At 49.9% G+C, this 21,068-nt stretch overlaps 6 protein-coding genes across 6 annotated transcripts; 4 read left to right on the forward strand and 2 right to left on the reverse strand.

Moving 5' to 3' along the window:
* Window positions 1-22: 22 nt before the first annotated feature.
* Window positions 23-426, reverse strand: M437DRAFT_77135 (uncharacterized protein; the record flags this gene model as incomplete). Its single annotated transcript, XM_041026747.1, has 2 exons — window positions 23-126; window positions 192-426. 2 exons carry the CDS (start codon window positions 424-426, stop codon window positions 23-25), a joined length of 339 nt encoding a protein of 112 aa, XP_040877800.1.
* Window positions 427-808: 382 nt separating this feature from the next.
* M437DRAFT_27129 (uncharacterized protein) lies at window positions 809-2,098 on the forward strand (the record flags this gene model as incomplete). The annotated part of the gene is made up of 1 exon (XM_041019110.1): window positions 809-2,098. A coding segment is annotated over one exon (1,290 nt), but the record flags the coding sequence as incomplete, so codon positions are not given.
* A 339-nt stretch (window positions 2,099-2,437) lies between these two features.
* M437DRAFT_53698 (MFS general substrate transporter) lies at window positions 2,438-4,147 on the reverse strand (the record flags this gene model as incomplete). Its single annotated transcript, XM_041022572.1, has 1 exon — window positions 2,438-4,147. One exon carries the CDS (start codon window positions 4,145-4,147, stop codon window positions 2,438-2,440), a length of 1,710 nt encoding a protein of 569 aa, XP_040877802.1.
* A 2,612-nt stretch (window positions 4,148-6,759) lies between these two features.
* M437DRAFT_67944 (uncharacterized protein) lies at window positions 6,760-11,953 on the forward strand (the record flags this gene model as incomplete). Its single annotated transcript, XM_041025022.1, has 2 exons — window positions 6,760-11,715; window positions 11,768-11,953. 2 exons carry the CDS (start codon window positions 6,760-6,762, stop codon window positions 11,951-11,953), a joined length of 5,142 nt encoding a protein of 1,713 aa, XP_040877803.1.
* A 2,011-nt stretch (window positions 11,954-13,964) lies between these two features.
* Window positions 13,965-15,169, forward strand: M437DRAFT_77139 (uncharacterized protein; the record flags this gene model as incomplete). The annotated part of the gene is made up of 4 exons (XM_041026748.1): window positions 13,965-14,105; window positions 14,162-14,534; window positions 14,592-14,700; window positions 14,758-15,169. 4 exons carry the CDS (start codon window positions 13,965-13,967, stop codon window positions 15,167-15,169), a joined length of 1,035 nt encoding a protein of 344 aa, XP_040877804.1.
* A 3,058-nt stretch (window positions 15,170-18,227) lies between these two features.
* M437DRAFT_53863 (asparaginase-domain-containing protein) lies at window positions 18,228-19,907 on the forward strand (the record flags this gene model as incomplete). Its single annotated transcript, XM_041022596.1, has 3 exons — window positions 18,228-18,311; window positions 18,363-19,577; window positions 19,653-19,907. The coding sequence occupies 3 exons, from the start codon at window positions 18,228-18,230 to the stop codon at window positions 19,905-19,907; spliced, it is 1,554 nt and encodes a 517-aa protein (XP_040877805.1).
* Window positions 19,908-21,068: the final 1,161 nt, after the last annotated feature.

Consider the following 21,068-nt stretch of genomic DNA (forward strand, 5'->3'; position numbering starts at 1 on the left):
GTATCTCTTCCTCGAATGTTCCTCACAGAGAGGCAGCGGCCTCGACAGCACCGATGCCTTTGAAGAGTCCCGCATTCGTGACTTCGATATGCACGGGGTATTTCCATTCCATGTATTTGGTCCATCCTGTAGTTGGTTGCATGTCAACAATCGTCGCTCCTTTGGACGTTCTGGAGTCTCTCAACACTCACCCCAATAAGCAGCTTTACGGCCAAAGTACTTGCCCAAGTAGGGCACAAGGACCATTGTGAGAAGCAGTTCAAGCTGCTGTAATGACTCCTTCCACTCTCTTTCGGCATCAGACTGCCATTCTTCTTCCGAGGGCGAGATGGAGGTTGTGCTGGCCGAGGTGGAGGGTAGAGAGTCGAGCTCGTCAGAGGTTACCGAGGCAGCGCTGGGGATGTTGTCGTAGGATTGATCCGACATGTTTGCGGCTTCGTGTGTGACTTTGCTGGGAAACAGGCAACAAGGGAAGGAGCGTTCGTTTGGTCGTCTCTTGCTCTCTCGCTCTTGTTGGAGCAGTCGCGCTGCTGCATGACGACCTCAATCATGCGGCGCTCGCTCCCGACCTCCGACCAGCGAACGTCTCTTGGCGCTACCCCACGCTTTCAACCCCAGATTAAGTGCTAAAATAATCCCTTAGCAAGAAAAAAAAAAGAGTTCCCAAAGTTGAAGTCTCACTCTATTCAACTCAACACAACGACACGCAAAACAAACGATGGGCAAGACACGCGATCCCAGCCCGAGCGCAAGCTCAAACGCCTCCTCGGATGCCGAAGAGCCCAAGGTCACCAAGGTCGAAAAGACAAAGAAGCGCAAGCGCGTCCTGCCCGAAGATGAAATCGAAGTCGATGTCAACGCTCCCGAGCCGCCGTCCAAGAAGGCCATGCGTGAGGCCAAAAAGGCCGCAAAAAGAGCAAAGGAGAACCCCGAAGGCGTCGCTGCTGCTACCGCTACCACCGCCGCAGAAGGAGAGAAAAAGCGCAGTGATTACGGCATCTGGATCGGAAACCTGGCTTTCGCTGTCGACAAGGATATGTTACGTGTTTTCCTCACTCGTCAGGCTCAGATTCCTGAGGCTGAGATTACTCGTGTGAATATGCCTGTTCCTCAGGGTCCTCCCCAGCCTGGCCGCACCAAGCCCTCCAACAAGGGTTTCGCCTACGTCGATTTTGCATCCGAAGAGTCCCTCAACAAAGCCATCGCCATGTCCGAGACCCTCGTCAGCGGCCGCAAAGTCCTCATCAAGAACGCAAAGAGTTTCGAAGGCCGTCCCGCCCAAGCAACCGCTACCGTAAACGCCCTTGCTGGCAACGCAGACTCGAGCGAAGCTGCCGCAGCAGCAGGAGGTGCAGCTCCCAACAAGATCGGTCCCAACGGCAAGCCCGTCATGCCACCCAGCAAGCGTGTCTTTGTCGGAAACCTCAATTTCGATGTCACCAGAGAGGATCTCGAGACCCACTTTGCTCAAGCCGGCGAATTAGAAGATGTCTTCATGGCAACCTTCCAGGACAGCGGAAAGTGCAAGGGATACGCCTGGATCCGTTTCGCCGAGCTCGAAGCCGCAGAATCAGCCGTCCGAGGCTTCATCTGGAAATTCGACGAAGCCAGCGATGACGAGGAGGAAGAAGAGGAGGAAGAGGAGGAACCAGAAGACAAGAAGGCCGATAATTCAGGATCAGATTCTGACAGCGAAGCCGAGGATGCCGCTGCAGACAAGAAGGAGAAAAACACCAAAAAGACGAAAAAGCCAAAGAAGCAGAACAAGCGCAAATGGTTCATCAACCGCCTGCACGGCCGCCCTCTGCGTTGCGAATTCGCAGAAGACGCCAGTACACGCTACAAGAAGCGTTTCGGTAAGGAGAGACCAGCTACAGAGTCACACCCCTCAGATGCAGCACCCATTGCCGAAGTCGACGGAGCAGCACAAGAGAGACCTCAAAAGAGATCCAGACCCAAGGGAGATGCAGACGCCAGACAAGAGGCCCGCAGAAAGAAGTTTGATGCCAGAAAGATTAGACCGGGCAATGCATTGGCGAATGCACCAAGAGCTTCTGCTGCTATTGTCGAGGGTGCTGGTAAGAAGATTTCGTTTGATGATTAGATGCGTTTGTGGCATTTTTGTTAGAGTCAGTGTATATGGCTGCCTTTCTGGTTGGAGAGCATAGAGCATATTTTGAATCGAGCGTGGCACTCCATCGTTTTTCTTCTACTCTGCTTGACTTCATGGTTGTGGCGATGTGCTTGTGTTCGATCCGTTGTGTGCCCGTTGACATTGGGTGAGTTGGGCAGGCAAGAAGAAACGTATAAACAGCAGTCGACATGGTTCGTTCTATCTACAAGGTATAGCCCGTAATTTTCTTTCCCGTACTCCAGCAAAAGCATCGCTAAAAGATCGCAGACACATAAAAGCAAATCCAACCGTAGAAGTGTGGTATCAAACCATCAACTCGGCAGCTTTAACCCTCCACCCCTCGCCAAATCTCTTCATACTCCAGAGCACTAGTATGCCAGAAACCAAACACCAAATGCCAATAAATGTAAACAACCAGCCATCTCCACACCAGTTGATCAATGGACTAGCAACCAAAGAACCCACGCAAGAAAAGATGTTGCGTACAAAGTTGTTTAGCGCAATACCATGACTTGCTTTCTTGGGCATGAACTCCGTAAGCATGGTTGTAACGACAGCAAAAATCAGCATACTTCCCACGCCAAAGAAGAAGTTTGCTATCATTGGCACAATCCAGATGACGTGTTTATCAGCAGTCCAGCCGTACCAAATCAGGGCACAAGGAAAAATAACAGCGGCCAACCAGGCATTCTCCTGCAGGCGATCTTCAGGACGATAGATAAGATGACCGTGTTCATCATAACGATTTGCTTTTTTGGCTTCGCGAGCCATGATTTTGTCTACCCATCTGCCTCCAAACACAGAAGCCAGGAAATAGCCTAGCGAGTTCGGAATATACAAAAGACCGACGATAATGATGGAAAAGTTGTAGGGTTCCTCGCCAAAGGTTTGTTGAACGGAGATGTTGAGGACGTAGAGAGAGCCGAAGGTTATACTGGCGTAGTAGACGACCAAGGCCACGGCGGGGATGCGTAGGTTGAGGACGATGGTCAAAGGCTCCACGAACCATCGATGTAGGATGCTTGCATAGCGTTTTGACTTTAGTGCCACACTTTGACGTGTGCTCGTGCGTGATAGGGTTGGTCTTGTGTCGGTGTTGGTGTCCTTTTCCGAGGCATCGGCAATAACGGAAGGGGGAACTGTGTCCTTCAGCGTCTCTGGTAGGAAGAAGAGGATGAAGAACCAGAGAAGTCCACCGTATATTGTGGTGAACCACATGCAGCTACGCCAGCCAAGTCCTTGTGTCAAGGCTCCTCCAATGATGGGGGCTAAAAGAGGACCACACAAGGGACCTAGATAGAATATGGACATGGCATTGCCACGTTCTCTGACGTCCCAAATGTCTGAGATAGTCCCAGCTCCCACCGCTTGCACCGAGGCAGCAGCACCTCCAGAGAGCACACGCATGACAATGAACATGGCAATGTTGACACTGACAGCACTCAAAATGTTGAAGACCAGGAAGACGAAGAAAGAGATGAGATAGATAGTCCTACGTCCCAGGGTCTCGGAGAAACTGGACCACCAAAGTGGAAAGATGGACATGCTCAACATGTACAAAGCAACCGAGAGATTAGTGACAGTAGAAGAGGAATGGAACTCGCGGTCGATTTGGGACAGACCGGGTAGGATGATGGCGCTACCCATAGGAGCAGCCGCACCTGCCACAGCAACGACAAAGGTGATGAGCCATTTCGTCCGACGGGCATAGTGTTTTGGGTTCTCGACTTCGGCAAGGATAGTTACGCGGGCTAGTAGTCCTCTCCGTTGGCTCTTGGGTACGAATATTGGATCTGGGTCCTGGCTGGCTATCGAGTCCGTAGCCTGTTTCTCTGTTGATGATGCATCTTCATGGTCCGGGTTAGGTAGAGAGTGTATGCCGTCTGTTGTGGGCAATGGAGCAGAGATCGACTCGACTTCTGGTTGATCCGGTACCGGGATAGAATGTATTGAGTGGTTGTCAGAGCTTGTCGACTTGACCTCCTCTTCCGAGTGTTGGTCATGCGAGCCCATGGTATATCGGCGTTATGCTCGCCTTCCTCCGAGCCAGCGTTATGGCGGCAACTTGGCGACCTGTATGGCGAGTTCGCACAACGAGACACGTAAAAGTCTGGTGGATGGTAGGATGCCAGGAACGAAGGCTGAGTGAGCCATATCTACATGTTCTCTCGAGCGTTTGTCCATAGTCAGGCCGTTTCGGAACCGCAAAGTGAGCGGGCCTCACTCAAAATCCTCATCAATCGTCCATGCCGAACAGCCGAGGGGCTCTAACATTTCCTGATTTGGTGACGATCGCCCAGCTTCAAGCCGACTTCCGTCCAAGACCCCTCTTCACATCTTGAACGTCGACAACAAATCTTCATGCGAATGCTCAATCATCCAGGTGCATCACCTTAAATCTCTCCTTCATGCTGTAGTGCAGTGCACAGATTCTCGGGGCACAATTCGCAGCTAACGCAGCTTCAGGCTATCGTCACGATGTTCAGTATACAATGTGGCGGGCTTCCATACAGAAGCCGTTTAGGACAACGAAGCTTTCGTACTCGTACTGATTGTGAATGTGCTAGTATCGAAGGTGCTGCATGAAGTTTATACAGGCTGCGTAGGCAAGCCACTGTCAGAGTGCACAGCATGGCGGCATGGCCAGGTGCAGAACAAGGAAGTGCGTCGTTCTTGACCGCATGCTCTATAGACCAGCCCATGCTCTTGACCGTGCTCCTGTAGTCTTGTACTTTGTCCTTTGGTCATTAGGGTTGGCGTCCTTTCCCCCAGATCGAACCAAAAGGCTAAAGATCAACGCCCTCGGCTGTCTGATTCTGTGCTGAGGGGTATGTAACATCGAGCAATTGCGACTGTCAAGCATAAGTTCATCGAGAAGTGGACATGGCGGCGTCAGATAGTTTTGCGAGCTGGTAGCAATGTGTCTTTGTCCATTGATGTTTTTAAGGCGTCCATCGTCAAAGGCGACAGCGGCTCGCACGGCCAACGACAAAGCATCAAGCATCGAGACGTTTTGCGGAGAGGTGGAGAAACTGTGGGGTTGGAGGTTCTTCGAGCGGAAGATGCTTATTAGCATATGCTACCACATTCCGAGGAGTTTACTGCTATACATATCAGCAATAAAGGTCTACGACATGTCACTGATTAGGTGGTCGCCAAAAGTCTTGAGCTTTGCAGGAGCTGTTCGTAATGAAGCCTATGCTTAGCGCGCCTAACCCATCCTCGTTCCACTTCACCTCTAGCAGAGAGCTTCAGCCAAGATCTCGCTGGTTGGAGTGGATCAATCTTTCGAGAGGTCCAGATGTCGAGGAGCTCAAGGCGAGAGCCTACCAGACGAGGCACGAGAGGGCAGTGCACTGTCTCGATACCCAGTGACCAGGCATTTGGTATGCATCGACATGGCTATATCGGCCCCAAATGCCTGAGCAGACATGGTCGGATAGTAAAGACTTAGCATGGCTTGACGGATTTGCAGTGTATGGCTGTATAGCATATTAAAACCTGTGTGGTTGAGTACTTGTACCGCAGTGGCCTTGGCCTTGGCGACGCAAGTTTCCGATGCGGAATCAGATTGTAAGCATCAAGTCAAAGGCTGGGACATGGATTGGTGGAATATGAGAATAAAGCAGGAAGTCGAGCGAGTGGCACAGATTGACACACACACGCGGCCAGCCACAGGATGCCCAATGACACAGTGATGGTGAGTTGGCACCAGCGGAAGAGGTTGGGGACGGGTACCAGCCAACCAGGACTAGAGGTATGCGCCGATCAAGTGCGGTGACGAACAGGGAAGATTAGGTTGGGTTACATGGTGCATCGCACATGGAGCGCGGTGTGATGGTACGCATGAGTGCTGGGGAATCAAACAAAGACAGCGGTGGGTTGTTGCGAGGCGCAGTGGAGTACGAATGGAGGAGGATTGACAGGGTAAGGAGCAGCAAGAGTCAAGTGTCAAGAGTCGAGAGCGAAACAGTGATCCATGCTTGAGCGTTGACCCGGCAGCGGAAGTGCGGGATGCGCCTGGCGTGCAAAGTCTAACCACTTGTTTCTGTGAGGAGGTCGCTTGTGGGCAGCATCTTGCATCTGAGTCGACCAGTTTTGCCGCGGCTGCAGCCGACGTTCTTGAATCCTGCCTTTTTCCCATGCTGCGCCAGATACATCCAGTGCGAAGTTCGAAGCCAGAAATCTACAAGTTCCTTAAGTGGAGCGTTTGCAGTTTCTTAAAACAAGCTCTGGACGGCGCGCCGGGAAGACCGGTTATCTAACGGTCCATATCAACACTGAACCTGATTCTCCACAAAAAAGGTGCCGACTTTATCACAAAAGTGCCATGGCCATGGTTTGTCGCGTCGTTTGCTGATTGGCGCTGCCTAGCAATCAATCGCCTCTGCTCACAGCAGTCCTCGCAGGCCTCGACATCCTTGACTGTTTGTTCCCATCTCGAGCGCCTCACGGACACCGACAGCCCTTCATCTAAGCACCTTGCGGCTGGAGTCTAGGACACAACGAATCTGCGCATTCGGATTGGCAGCGTCTCAGACTATCATCACCACTCATCACCCGTCGGGCTGCAATGACAGTCGCATCCTCATCCTCCTAGAATTTGTCGTGCAGTCGCCGTCGCCATGGGTGTCGAAGCTCATCAACGACCACCACTGCCCGCACCTACTGAACCTACCGATGTCGACGATACTGATGTAGCCACCAACCTCTCGCGCCGTACCGATCAGACTTCATACTCAATTCCCGAAGACGGCAGTCCCATTACCATCTCTACACACAAACTTACCTCTAAAGAAGGCCCTCGCCTCCGCCACGGTCGCAACAAGTCACAGACTTCGCTGTTGATCGAATACTTCGAAGCCACCAAGGGCGACAAAGGGAAGAATCGCCCCAGCGTTCGTGTCAAAGTTACTCCTTCGGCCCACCGCAAATCAAAGACCTCGGATTCTGTCCAAATCACTGGCATCGGTCGTGACAAAAAGCCTTCATATACACGCCGCATTTCTTTGGGTGCCAAATCGCCAGACAAAGCTACACCAGTAGAAGCTACCGAAGTCAGTCAATCTTCAGAGAGCAACGTTTCAGCCGTGCCTCCGGTCGAGGTCGAGATCCTCAACCACAGCGACATATCAAGTCTAAAGCAGGGTCGGGAATCCCGCGACTTACACTACCTTCCTGTTACCTCGGACGTCTCATCAATGCCTCCCGATAGCTTACTTGAACCTTCACAAATCTTGGCAGTAAGCCAAGATGTATCTGAAGACGCGAGCCACAGTCAGAGTCTTCTAGATCTGCCTGCACAGGACCGAGCACGCAGCGCCAGCCACGAGCGCATCAAGCAGAAGGTCATTGAGAAGTTGATGCAGCGTCAACGTGGCGAACCTATTGAGTATGAGCCCGATACAAAACCAACAAAAGAGCGCCGCCGACGGTCCTCCCGCTCCACACGCGAAGACGACCTCGCTAGCGCTGCCGAGTCGTCCATATTATCTTCGAATCTGTCCCCTAGCAACCTTTCGTACGCCTCCGGCGCCACTTCGAAGGTGTCGCTGAACAATCCAAAGCTTCTACAAATGGTAGAGGACACTGTTCGTCGTCTAATATTACCAGAAATTACTCATCTGAAGAATGAGCAACGCCGCTCATCACATGGCTCATATACCGATGATGAAGTGGAACTGCGCACTGCTAAATCTGGGACATCAAGTAAACCTAAGGTTGTCCTCAACCGATATGATGATGATCCTGGCGAGGTACTCTCCCGAGGGGACTCAGAGCGCCGTGAAAAGACTCGTCGGTCTAGTCGCGGAGATTCTGATCGTCCTCGTCGTGAACGTCGTTCTTCGCGCACCTCGACACGGGAAGAATCTCTACATAGCAGGTCAAGCAAGGATAAGGAGTCACACCGAGTCAAGGAAACTGCTGCTGCTGGTATTGCTGGCGGTGTGCTTACTGCCGCAGCCCTTCGTCACCATGACTCTCAAGACAATATCAGTCGTGAACGTCGTAAAAAGCGCAAAGCCCGAGGAAGTCGCAGTGATTCCACGAGTCTTACCGAAACCGAGAAAACCTACCGCAAAGAGGATATCCCACCTATGCCCTGGACTGGCGCATCGGCCATCAATGATTCCGAAGTCACCCGCCAGTCCATCCTCACAGCATCAACCGAGCGTCCACCATCTGCTTCTGGTACCGAACACCAGACTCCAATCTGTGAGGTTCGACGCGGCTCGCTTCGCGGTTCTGTATCACCAGCGTCCACAACCCCTAAAGGTAAAGAAGCTCGTCCCCCTAGACTTTTAGAGTCCAGCCACAGCCGTCACTCTTCGACACAAGAGCATACTGCCAACATTCAGTCCATCTCGACCAAAGCTAAGATAGCAGCATTAGCTGCAGCTGGCTTGGGTGGTGACGAATCTGTTCATCAGGAGATTGGAAAGCATGATTTGAGCCCTACACAGAGTGTTTCTACTTTCAGAGACAGTCTGAATGATCCTTTGATTCCTCATGGATTACGGCCTCGCAGTAGAGTCTCCGAGCTCTCCGCCGGATTCGAGGAACGACAACGTAACGCCATGTCTCCTGTTTCGGCGCCCAATTCTCCAAGCGCTCTGAAGAAGAACTTCGATGTTGCTAGAACTCCTCAGTCACCTGCACAAATGTATGATGATGCTGAAGAGCGTAGCGAGCTGGAAGAATGGTTTCAGAAGGAGCATGAAAAGAACGAGGAATATCGTAAATCACTCGCGGATTCGAGCACGATTCCTGAATCCTTCGATGAACGTCGTTTGACGCAGTACACCGAAGACAGCCGTCTATCAAGCGAAAGGAGTCCGGAGCGTGACATTCAGGGAGTTGCTGCGACTGCACAGTATACACACCGGCCATACGGTGTTGAATCTGCCGTCGCCTCTTTGATAGACCCTTCTACAGTGAGCACCAGTCTTCAATCATCGCAAACAACCCCAAGCAACATCGAAGACGTGCATAACCGCGAGCGACTGGTCAATGGGGTGCGTGAGGAGCCTTATCATCAATCAACGGATCAGCAGAGTGCAGACTCACCCACACAATATCCGACTCAAAGCCGATGGAGCGCATTACGTGAGAATGCGCTGGCCTTGTCCAGCCGAGGCTCTTCTGCTCAACCTACTAGTTCTCCGCGCCAAAGCGAGAACTCGCACGAGGAACGCGTGCACATAGACTCTTCCCCTGTCCAGCTGAGCGCCCATGGCATTCCTGATGTCAATGATCCCTTGCCCGAAATTGGACATGGAATTGACTCCGAGTCTGATTTGAGCACAAATCCTCCCGAGATTCAAGGGCCCGGCCGAGGCGATGGCCACTTCAACTTTTTGTCTTCATTCTCACACAGCCCAGAGAGAGCAGCCATTCGACACGATAGTATTTCGGAACACAGTTCCTCCACGAACGAGAAAGCCAAAGTGGGGGCCGGCATCGCTGCTGGTGCCTTTGCAGCAGACAAGATTCTGAGTCAGCACAGCTCAGACAAGCATCTTTCAACGAACCAAGCAGTGGTCGAGGACTATGCCTCTCGCGAAACGACTCCAGATGTGCGGCAAGCCCAGGCTGTTCATTTGGGACGCGCGGAGACAGCCTCTCCTGCTCACCTTGGAGACGAAGGTTACGCATCTGCGGCCTATGCTCGTTCCAATGGAGCTTCTACCCCTAGGGGCCACAAGATGCATGCCAAAATCCAGTCGGAAGGACATGACGTGGACACAGCGCAGGAGGAAGCATTCGTCGGGAAGCACAGCCGTTATTTGAGTGGCAATTCTCATGGCATGTCTTCTCCACTCTACGACAGTGCCACCGGCAGAGGAATCGATACGATCCAATCCAAGGATGTGGTTGCGTTGATGGACCATCTTACTGTCCGAGACGCGCATCGCAATGCAAGGGATACAGAAATTCTTGTCACTCTGGTGCGCAGTGCTGCGGAAATGCGCCATGAATTTGAGGAAATGAAAAAGTTTATTGCCGAGCAAGATCGCAAAATCATGGAAAACACGGATCGCGATGCCGAATATACAGTCAAGAAGGTACTTGGTGGTCCTCGACCCCAACCACCAGCCCAACCTCGAATAGTTCATGGCACTTACAACGAAGAGGATATTCCGATGAAACGCAAGAATGTCTTCAAGCGGGCACTGAGAGGATTGAGTAAGAGAGGTTCCAATGATTTGTCCAAGATCGAAGACATGTTGAACCAGATCCTTGGAGACGTTGAGGATCTGAAGATGACCCAAGGCGATCGACCACCTATGTCACTTCGTGGTAGTAGCTTCGACTCGTACGAGGATCGAGCATATTATGGACGAGACTCTGGATACGAGCCTGAAGGACAAGCTGGTACTTCGTCAACCCCGAATCATTCTGGTCGTCTCTCTAATCATTCTGGCAATGTATCGGTCCCTTCACCCAAGGAGAAGACAACCTCTCCGCAGGAGAGGTATTTCCACTCTGGGTATAATGGCCGTAGGGACTCAATTAATCGTGTCAGCACTGTTATGGAAGAAGAGAGCAATGATGGTGGATCTTTTCTAGAGCAACATGAAACTCACGTTCTTGATAATCAATTCGAGAACAATGAGAGGCTCCTGACACCGACACAAGAGTCGTTCAACCGTAGGTCAGGATCCTTTGACTCTGCCGCAACCCCTGTGCAACAACGACATAGCCCATTCGACGCCCACAATGGTGCCGGTACCCCTGAGAAGCAGCGCAAGCAATCTGTCTTTGGCATTCCGAAAATTTCTCGTTGGTCTAAGACGACGACCTCCTCGTTTCCCGAGAATTCTGATGCAAACGATAGACGACGAAGCCAGTACACCAACGCCTCTAGCAGTGGCGACAGTTTGAGTTCTAATGGTGCTGGCTATTACGCCAATGGATATGCACTGAGATCCGAAGATCGTCTTCGATCCACACAGTCGCTGGCTAAAGATCAGGCAGCCAGAGAGCATCTGCCTGATGATAGAAGCATCCGCAGCGGGATTAGTGATATGACACGAACACCATCACCGCTTATTCCTTCCGAGACAAGCTCCCAACTTGAGAACATTCCCATCATCCTTCCGGACGGCAATGAGATGGACAATTTTGATGACCCTAAATATTCGGCTCATCGTGATTCTTTGCTTCTCCAGCATCCTCAGCCTCGACCAGGGCCGACGCATCGTCACCAAACAAATCTTGAGAACGAAGCTCGAACCTTCAGTGGACCTGATCATTTCGAGACAGCGACGAGCAGTGACCTTTCACAACGCACTGTGGACAGTGATTTCGACCCCTTGCAATGGGGATCGAACCCTTCGCTCTCTCTGGCACGAACAAACAAACTCAGTGGAATACCTCTAGGGAAGGACAACGGCCCTCTGGTTCCTGAAAACAAACCAAAGGCGGCGCCTAGAGTCGAAGTCGAGCCACCAAAGGAGCAGCGACAGCAAGCACCGCAGAAACCACGCCAGATGTATTACTCGACTCCACTTGGCTCAGGACACTTGCTTGAGCCCATTGAAGAAGTGAGATATTCTCTTGAAACAGACCGTGGACATGTGAGTCTTCACGCAGTGCATTCATGTGCTTGGCTAACCTCGATTTGATTAGCGTTCACCTGAACCGACAGCTAGCCCTCGGGTAGCCAACCAACCCAGTCCATCTCGAAAAATTACCGGACCCAGACCGATGGGCTCGCGTGCTCCCAGCGGTGCTAACGAACAAAGCCAACAAGAGCAGGTCTCTGGCACTGTAAGAAGGAAGCCAGTGCCTTCGAGCAAGAGTTATGGTTCGTGATTTTTGTTGCTTCTGGCTTTTTTTTTTTTCTCATTCACTTCACAAATTACAAAGAAGAAAATATTATAGTGCTAGGCGGACAGAGTCTTTGGCCACGTTGATCATATGGACTACATGCCATGTGGCGTCCAAGGAGATGATCAATAGCCTAGACATCTTGGAGGAGATGAAGCGTGGAAGGAGCTGATTCGGAGGACAGATTCGTTTGATGATGATAGCGAGATCTTCTAAAAAATACAGTAATGCGGAGGCACACAAACACAGCGATATGCGGAAGCAACGACTTTACGATACAGACAGTCATGCGAGCGGCAGTACCGCTACTGGCTGAACAACACGGCGAGGACGAGATGTAATGATTTCACTATACCTTTTTGCTTTTGTCTTTTCATACCACCTATGTCATTTTTTTTTTTTTCGATCACTCTGTGACATGGCTCTTCGCTTCCTGATTCTCCTTCTGCATTTCATTTTGCCACTGCTGTGCATAAATTCTCCCTCTCCGTGTGCAAAAGGATGTGACGTACGTAGTTATAGAAATGCACAATATCATCAGGAGACAGGGTGGTGTCCACTGAGAAGTCACGTCTTTACAGCTCTCTTTGGTCATGTCCCTGTTTCTAAAAGCAATTGTGCCTTTCTATAGTATAGAGAAGGTCTTTACTATGGTCGGAGCATAATGTTGCTACATACTTTAGCACATGGGGTGGTCGAGCCTTTGCTTCGCTATTCTCCTTCGAGCATCAAGCGAGCCGTGGAATGGTATAGACCTCTTCTCACCAGTACGGAGTATGGCTCCAGGATATATTTGAGTACCAACTGATAGAGTTGCAGACTCTGACTCGCACTCAATCAAGGAACCTGACGAGTTGAAGTCACTGCTTCTTTCCTATTATTCCCAGCAGTTGCCATAGCCGATTATTACCACTCAAGGAGTCGAAGGGTCTGTTCTTCAAATCTCGTTCTTTTCCAGGTTCTCCACGATCTAGTTCTGTACTTGGCAAGATGTATTTCAGCCACGCTCTCATGTCCGCGGAATAAAGTCGCTTGATCTTGTCTCACCGTTGAGCCTCATCCTCACGCGCCATGTCATGATGCGTGTACTTGTAGCTATGCATGGAATTATCGCAAGACGAAATCATCCTCTCGAAGACTCCTCAGCGAAATTTCTGTACACAGCTCCGATTCGGTTGCAAACGCGTGTTGTTGAAGCATATAACGCGCTACGTTGCAGCAAGAGGATGGCCAGACGTTGCAGACTTCATCACACGGAGAAGCTGCCGCAGAACTTACTCATGGACGCAGCATCTTAAGGTTGCGCCAACGACTCACGAACCTTTTCAAGACGTCTCTGCCGTGCGTCTGATTCGAAAAAGCTGACATCTAGGTTTTTCTCGAATCTGTGCGACAGTATGTCATTCGAATACAGAAAGCGTCGAGGTTGAGTGCCAAGGATGGAAACAGCTGTATGAGGAAACCGCACCTCTTCTGCTGATGCCTAGTGTGTCAACGAATTAGGGCTTCTCTCGGTTTTGCTACGGCAGCTACATTTCTATGGCAAGGACAAATGAAAGAAGGAAATGACCTTTGCGAAGGAAAGTGCGCAGTTGAATTCTTGGAAGGATGGCGTAGCCAAGCAAAGATCTCAGATTCTAGATCGATGGATTGCGCCTCCCAAGATCTTTGAATTTTTCCAATCCTTCGATTTGAGGGAGCTTCGAGGGTTTTTGCTGACGTCGATACACCTTGTGGCTTGATTTAAGCCTCCGATGCAGCAGCTCTTAACGGAAAGCACTGGATTACAGTTTTACCTTTGGAAGTGGTACCTGATTTTGAAACAAGACGACGAGTCATTCAATCATGAAGTCTCGACCTTCTTCATGGCTTTGTGAGGAAAGACAGAATGCAATGGTCTCAGCATATATAGGCTGCAGCCGTACTGAGTCATCCTGGTCCTTCTTTCATATATTGCGTGCAGACTCGACGAATCAATCCAATATACAAACAAGTCATGGAGGGAAAGCAGCTGTCTACCTTTGTCATCGCTCTAGTGAGCTTGCTCGTTACGACTATTGTCATTGCGGTCAGATGCGTTGTTCGCATATCTATCAGAGGCTTTGGTCTTGATGATTGGTCAATGGTGATTGGCCAGGTATGTGCACTGTCTGTTGAAGACTATACAAGATCACAGTGGCTTACAAGAGACAGGTACTTTTCTTTTGCACCTGTGTGGTCGTCATGTACGGATGCAACACAGGTATCGGCGTGAGGGACATCTACTTGACCTCGGAACAGCTTGTCGATGCCAGGCATAGCATAATAATGTTTCAGTGCTTTTATCTTATTTCACTCATCTTTGTCAAGAGCAGCATTTGCTTTGCTCTCCTTCGGATTACCACCAGCAGAGGCGTCAGGAATTTGTTGTACTTCATCATCTTCTTGTCTTTCTGCTGCGGCTTCATCACCACGGTCGCCTGCTTGTCCCTCTGCGTCCCTCTCTCAGCCTCCTGGACAGGTATCGGCAAATGTGCTGCACCTGAAGTGATCAAAAATGTTGCTATCTATACAACTGTGTCGAGCTGTGAGTTGTTCCTGCTGGCAAATTAGCTATACCATGCTGACTTCGCTGTTGTTCTAGGTATCACCGACTTTTCCTGCTCTATCCTTCCCTATGTTATCCTCTGGAACCTCCAAATGGACAAGAAGCTTAAATTTGGCTTGGCTGCTATCCTGAGTCTTGGTTTCCTGTAAGTGTCATGGTGAAGAACTGTACCAGGAACGATCGACTGACAAAGCCTCTGCAGTGCTAGTGCCGCTACTGTGGTTCGCGCCTTCTACTTCAATCGCTTCCTTGCTCCTGTCGACTACGTTTGGGGTTTCTCCGATCTTATGATCTGGTCTATTATCGAAGATCTTATCGCCATCACCATTGGTAGTGTCCCCAGCCTGAAGCCTCTGTTCGTTCGTTTCAAATGGATGGCATCTACGTCCTCACGTTCCGGCAAGAGGACTCGCGACTACCAGAACTGCGAATCTTATCATATGCACTCTCCGAGCAAGAACAAGAACCAGACCAGGACCATCACCACCACTGTCGCCGAAGAGAGTGACAATTTGAAAGATCTAGTGAGTGAGGAAGGCATCGTTATCAGCCAAGAGTTCAGACATGAAGAGGAGTATGAGTACCATGATAGAAAGCCTGTGGCTTCTATTTGAGGATACTATGTCACATAGAAAGATTTTGGCATCACAGTACATAGATCGAAGTTTATTTAGTTACGACTTCTTACATCGTCAACGTGTGCTAAAGACAGTCACAAATTTGTAGTTTTCTCCTTCTCAAATCCGAGGTACAAGGGTTATGGTGAGCCAGCGAAATGCACAGTTACAATTAGAATGTGAGCCTGTCCATTGAGACTCCCTCTAATAGGGTTCTCCCTGTGAAAACCACATTCTTTGCGAAAATATCATGCACTTCTATAACTACACTGTGACTGTCTTTCGCACACGGGGAAAATTGAAGAGAATTTTTCTTACACTCGGTTATTTAGACACACCTTTGGTCAAGTTGAGGAGACATATTTTGTGGGGTTTGACAAGATCAACAACAATAGTAATTTCCATTTCTGCTCACTGGAGTATCTAAAGGACTTGATCGTCATCGCTGTCTCCGCCAGTTGAAGCATCAGGGGGACCACGAGATACACCTTCAGAGCCGCCAGTATGGCCGCCTCTTGGTGAGTAACCTTTACGGGGCCCTCTCTCACCTGCACTACCACCTTTCTCACCTTTCTTGCCCTCTGGTCGCACAACAGTGGCGCCTTTGCCACTTAGAGCCTTTTTGATCTTCTCCACGCCTTTGGGGCGTACATTGTCAGAGACAGGTCCATGGTATTCAGGCTTTGAACGTTTAGGCGGGCTCGAAACTCCGCTTCCAGCTTTGGTGAATTTGAAAGGAGCAGGGGCTTCTGTCATCACAGTATCACGCCATTCACGCTTCTTCCCATGGTTGGGAGGATTATAGTGAGGGTTGCTGCCGTGATCGGGAGTAGCCTTAGGGGCAGGGAAACCAGTGCCATAGAAACCAGTTGATCCAGAGGGAGGGTTGGGATCAGAAGGGCCACTGCCTTTTGGAGGTCTGCCGCTGCCACTGCTACCCGCCGAAAATGGAGGGAGACCATTGTTGTTCTGGGTGCTGGTGATGGGAGTGTTCATCTTATAGTCCATAGGTGAGACAAGTCGTTCCGCATGTTTTCTAAACTCCACTTCCTGAAGTTCAAGTTTCCTGGATGTCTCGAATATCTTCTGTTGTTCAACATCTAGGGCTTGACGTCTTTTCTCAGTTTCTAGCATGGCATCATACTCGAGATCGAGGTCTCGTTTAGTGATACCGGCCTTCAACTCAGTGTATTGATTGAGTATGGGGTTCGAGTGGGCTGCCTGGAGCAGGTAAAGTGGCGTCAAGTCTCCCTGTTCGATACGGGAGCGTCTCCATTCGAAAGCAAAGAATGAATGCGAACAATTGGTTGCCAAAAATACGGCGTGTTCGGCTTGGTCGCGAGGATATCCACTACGAGTGGAGACATTGACCGGTTGGAACTCGGGTGTTATGATCATGGCACTGCCTTTGCACCCCCAATGAGCGCAGCTGATGTTGAAGCCGGCCTCGAGCCTGTGAATAGCATAAGCGATGCGGAAGAAAGACATACCTTCAGCCACATGGTACATTCCCATCGCTTTGACAGTTTCAGTGAGGTCCTTGCCCCACAAGTTACAATCAGCTCCTGGCGTCCAGTGCAGAACTCCATCCATGATGTAACCAAGTTCATCATTCTTGACGGGGATGACGTCTTGTGTTTCCTTGTTACTGGTGGCATTGACAAGATTAGTGATGAAGTCATTGCAGGCCTTCTGACTCTGGTCGAGTGCCTCTCTTCTCCTTTTGAACGTCGTGATTGTGTTGCTCATAGCATGGCTTGATTCATCTTTCTTGACAGTCGAATCTGACTGCTGCGGAGGAAGTGAGGCGAGAATCTCGTGGATTCGAGGCTCGGTGCGCCGAACACAGTCTTGGAAAGCGTGGCCAGGTATTTGACAGAAGATGCACTTCACTTCTGGATGAGGATTACGACAATTGGTGCTGACATGGCCTTTGTATCCGCACCTGTCGCAACGGTTGCTATTGCTTTCCGCCATGACGATGACTTCGAGTTTCGAGTTCGTGTTTTGACAGCTAGCCGTGCTGTGATAGAGCGAGTTGCACCATTTGCACCACAAGGCTTCGGGCTGTGGTGGGGAAATTTGCCATGGAGCAGTCATGAGGTAGCCGCTGTGGGCCCCAGTGTTGGCAGCATCCTGCCTCTTCTTGTCACAGTACGCTTCGTAGTGACCATTGTTTCCGCAATAGCCACATTTGTTGTTGTTTTTGTTGTTGTTCTGGTTGTTGTTTTGGTTGTTGTTCTGGTTGTTGTTATTGTTTTTTGGATCATCGCGGCAATTCTTTTGCAAGTGTCCAGGTTTTTTACAATAGTTGCAATAACTGTTGTTACCACCCTTTCCTCTGGCCATTATGTCTGTTGTTATTTGGCAAAAGAGATAGAGAATATTATGTTTACCGTGGATGTATGTGCTAGAGTTAAAGATCTTGGATGATGAAGGTGCTTACTGAATTTTGTTGATTTTCTGTAGCGAGGAGATCTGCCAGCAGACTCACAAAGGATAGACAAGAAAGGAAAATTTCACAGGAGAACGAAAACTGATCAAAGTATGGCCTACAGGTTTCACTGAGAATATATATGGTACCTGACCTTTCAATGACAATGAGAAGGTCGCATCACATTACAGTACAAAGCGTCAAAGAGCAGGGAGATTTGATGGCGCGATTTCGTGAAAGCCCGACGTTGCATCTTTGTCTCGAGATTCGAGCTTAGTCATGGCGCCGACATGTGCTTTGAGGGTAGCAGAACAATGCAACAAACAGTCGAAGAGAGAGACGCAAGGTCAAAGACGATCGTGGTGGCCAGAAAGCCACGGGCCGACAATCGGATTCTGGAGCAACGCTCTAACCTAGATAGGTACTAGCAGCAATTATTTACCTGATATTTACGAGAGAAAAACGCGTCTTCTCCAGATTTTGCTCCACGTTTCGGCTTTGGCATTTTTTGCGAGGATTTGGTCGTCATCTTGAAATACCTTCTGATCACTCGCTTCCTTTCTGCCCCGTCTTTTCTTTAGTGTAGTAGTGTACCATCTATCACACTTGAGATTGGCTGAAATGGAAGTTCCTGAGGCAAGAGTCCTGATCGTGATTACAGGAGGCACGATATGCATGCAACCATCTGAGAATGGTCTTGTACCGGTATGTGATACCGGATGTGATGGAACGACAATTGAATAACTTTTATTACAGGGAAAAGGGTTCCTGAAGAACGGTCTCGCTCCTAGACCATCTTTCAACGACGGCTCATATCCCGAGCCGCTCGAGATTGTCATAGACGGAAAAGGTACCCGCAAAGCTGTGCAAAGCTTGCGCACTCCCACAAGCACCTATGGTCGGCAGGTCCGATACAGTGTTCTGGAGTTCGATCAACTGCTCGACAGCAGCAGCATCGATGCTGAAGGCTGGGACCAGATTGCGAGAACTATTGAGCGAAACTACCAGCTCTATGATGGCTTTGTAGTCTTGCACGGAACCGACTCATTGGCCTACACCAGTAGTGCTCTCAGCTTCATGCTTCAAAATCTCGGAAAACCTGTTATTCTCACTGGCTCGCAAGCGCCCATGATGCAGCTGCAAAATGATGCTCAGGACAATCTGCTGGGCGCTCTTGTTATCGCAGGCCATTTCATGATTCCCGAAGTATGCTTGTTCTTCAACTTCAAGCTCTTCAGAGGCAACCGTGCGACTAAAGTCTCAGCCGACGATTTCAATGGATTTGCCAGCCCGAACATGCCGCCTCTCGCCACTATCAGCAGTTTAAGAACCAACGTCAGCTGGGATCTCGTCTACAGGCCAAGAATTGTGAACCCTTTCTGTGTGCACTCGAACTTGGACACAGCTCACGTAGCTTGTCTGCGTGTATTCCCTGGTATCAAGCCACAGATGGTGGATCTGTTCCTGCGTACTGAAGGACTCAAGGGCTTGGTGCTCGAAACCTTCGGCGCTGGCAACACTCCTGGAGGGCCGGATTCGCCTATGACTAAAGTTTTGGCAGACGCCGTCAAACGTGGCATTGTCATCGTCAATGTGACACAATGTCTCAGTGGCAGTGTCAGTCCACTGTACGCTCCAGCAACCTATCTTGGACGTGCAGGTGTGGTCTTTGGTCAGGATATGACCACAGAAGCCGCTTTGACAAAACTTTCGTACCTACTTTCTATCCCTGGATCGACACCTGAGGACGTGGCCAAGCAGATGCACAACTCACTCAGAGGTGAATTGACGGAGAGAGGACGAACACACTTCCAACATCCTACTAGTGGCACTCTGACTCCAGAAATATCGAGTCTGACTGCACTGGGCTATGCTATCCAGGATGGAGATGCTCTGAGTGTGAGAGACGTTGTCAGGGGTGAGAACCGCTGGCTTCTGAACGATGTAGACTACTCAGGAAACACTCCTGTTGTAAGTTTTGGCCCTTCTTCGAAGAAACCTTGGATGAGGTCATAAAGTAGAACATTTGACTGACCATGATTACAGCATCTTGCAGCTACCGGACCCAACGTTGATGTACTGAAAGAGATGCTAAATCTTGGAGCTAGCGTCCATTTGCGTAATCGCAATGGACGTACTCCTCTCTTCGTCGCTGCGCACGCAGGACTACCTCAACATGTCGAAGCTTTGAGAGAAGCCGGTGCACACTTGCACTCTGATGAGCTGGATACAGCCAAGATATTCGCAAAGTCCGACCCTCACCCAGATGTCTGGAAGCTTGCTGGTGTTGATGAGCTGTGAATTTTAGACATAACACTCTGAATAGGAAAGACATGGTCTTGCCTACAAGCTCACCAAATTGACCCATTGGTTCATTCTGCTCGCCATGACAGAGCCACAGCCTTGCTCGAACTCGGGCGAACACATCAGCCGTGCTTTAGAACCGCTCAAGTCATGTGGAAGTTGCTGTTCAAGAAGGATCTGCTTTAGTCGCAAGACGTCGAAGGCCACAGACACAAATCACATGTTCAAAAGTTGCTCTGATTGCTGTCATGAACAGACCGCCTCTTCCGATCCGACCTGCGATAACCCCGCAATGGATCATCTTCAATTGAAGATGAATTATGGATACGTACAGCAGGCATCTCGCACCATGCATGGTCTAAATATAAAAATTATCACTAATTAACGGACATAATCAACCATTTTTTCTTGAGACGCTCACTCAAGCTATTCTTAGTGTTGGGCACTTCTCATCCGCATAAGCGTAATTAGTCGGCATTCTTTACTTGCATATTGTGAGTTAAGGATGTCGTTGCAGGCTGCTACAGATGCGTGCATGTGCCATTCTGCGAAGGATGCGGAACCCCGCTTGTTCTTCAACCCTCAATCTTTCTCACAACTTCACCTCGTAAGAGCAATCCTGGTCCATGGATTTCTCACTGCTGAGGTGATGCAAAGTTGAATGACACGAAGGTATAATCGAGCAGTGAAAGTACAGAAAGAGTATGATCCATCTGGGACACTCGAGGCATACGTTCGCTGTACGAATAGATGGAAGGACGGAAAGCCACGACTGGTCTTAAGCGCCGCCAAATGTTTCCAACATATGCATTTAATCTATAACTTCATGGCAGAAGAGCATCTGGCCCCGTCTGCAAGATGTGATGGATTTTAAGCCGCATCAAGGTTATGTATCTCATCAGCGCTTATGACAAACTCGCCAAGGATACACCAACATCTGAAGAGTGACATCCAACAAAGTAGCTACAGCCAAAACTTCCGATGCCCTAAAATCAATATCTGCGCTGGCTAGATGGCGTCGCCGGATCTTCTTTGCGCTGACGCTTGACGCGTAGTGCAATGCATGGCGGCGCCTCGCATCTTTTTCCCGTCCTTCCCGTCTTTGACTTGCATGGCATTGCATGTTTCTGCAGATAGATGCGGTAAGTTTAGCAGCTA

This window comes from Aureobasidium melanogenum (genome assembly GCF_000721775.1).
Source record: "Aureobasidium melanogenum CBS 110374 unplaced genomic scaffold scaffold_18, whole genome shotgun sequence".
In the NCBI taxonomy this organism is placed as follows: Eukaryota; Fungi; Ascomycota; class Dothideomycetes; order Dothideales; family Saccotheciaceae; genus Aureobasidium; species Aureobasidium melanogenum.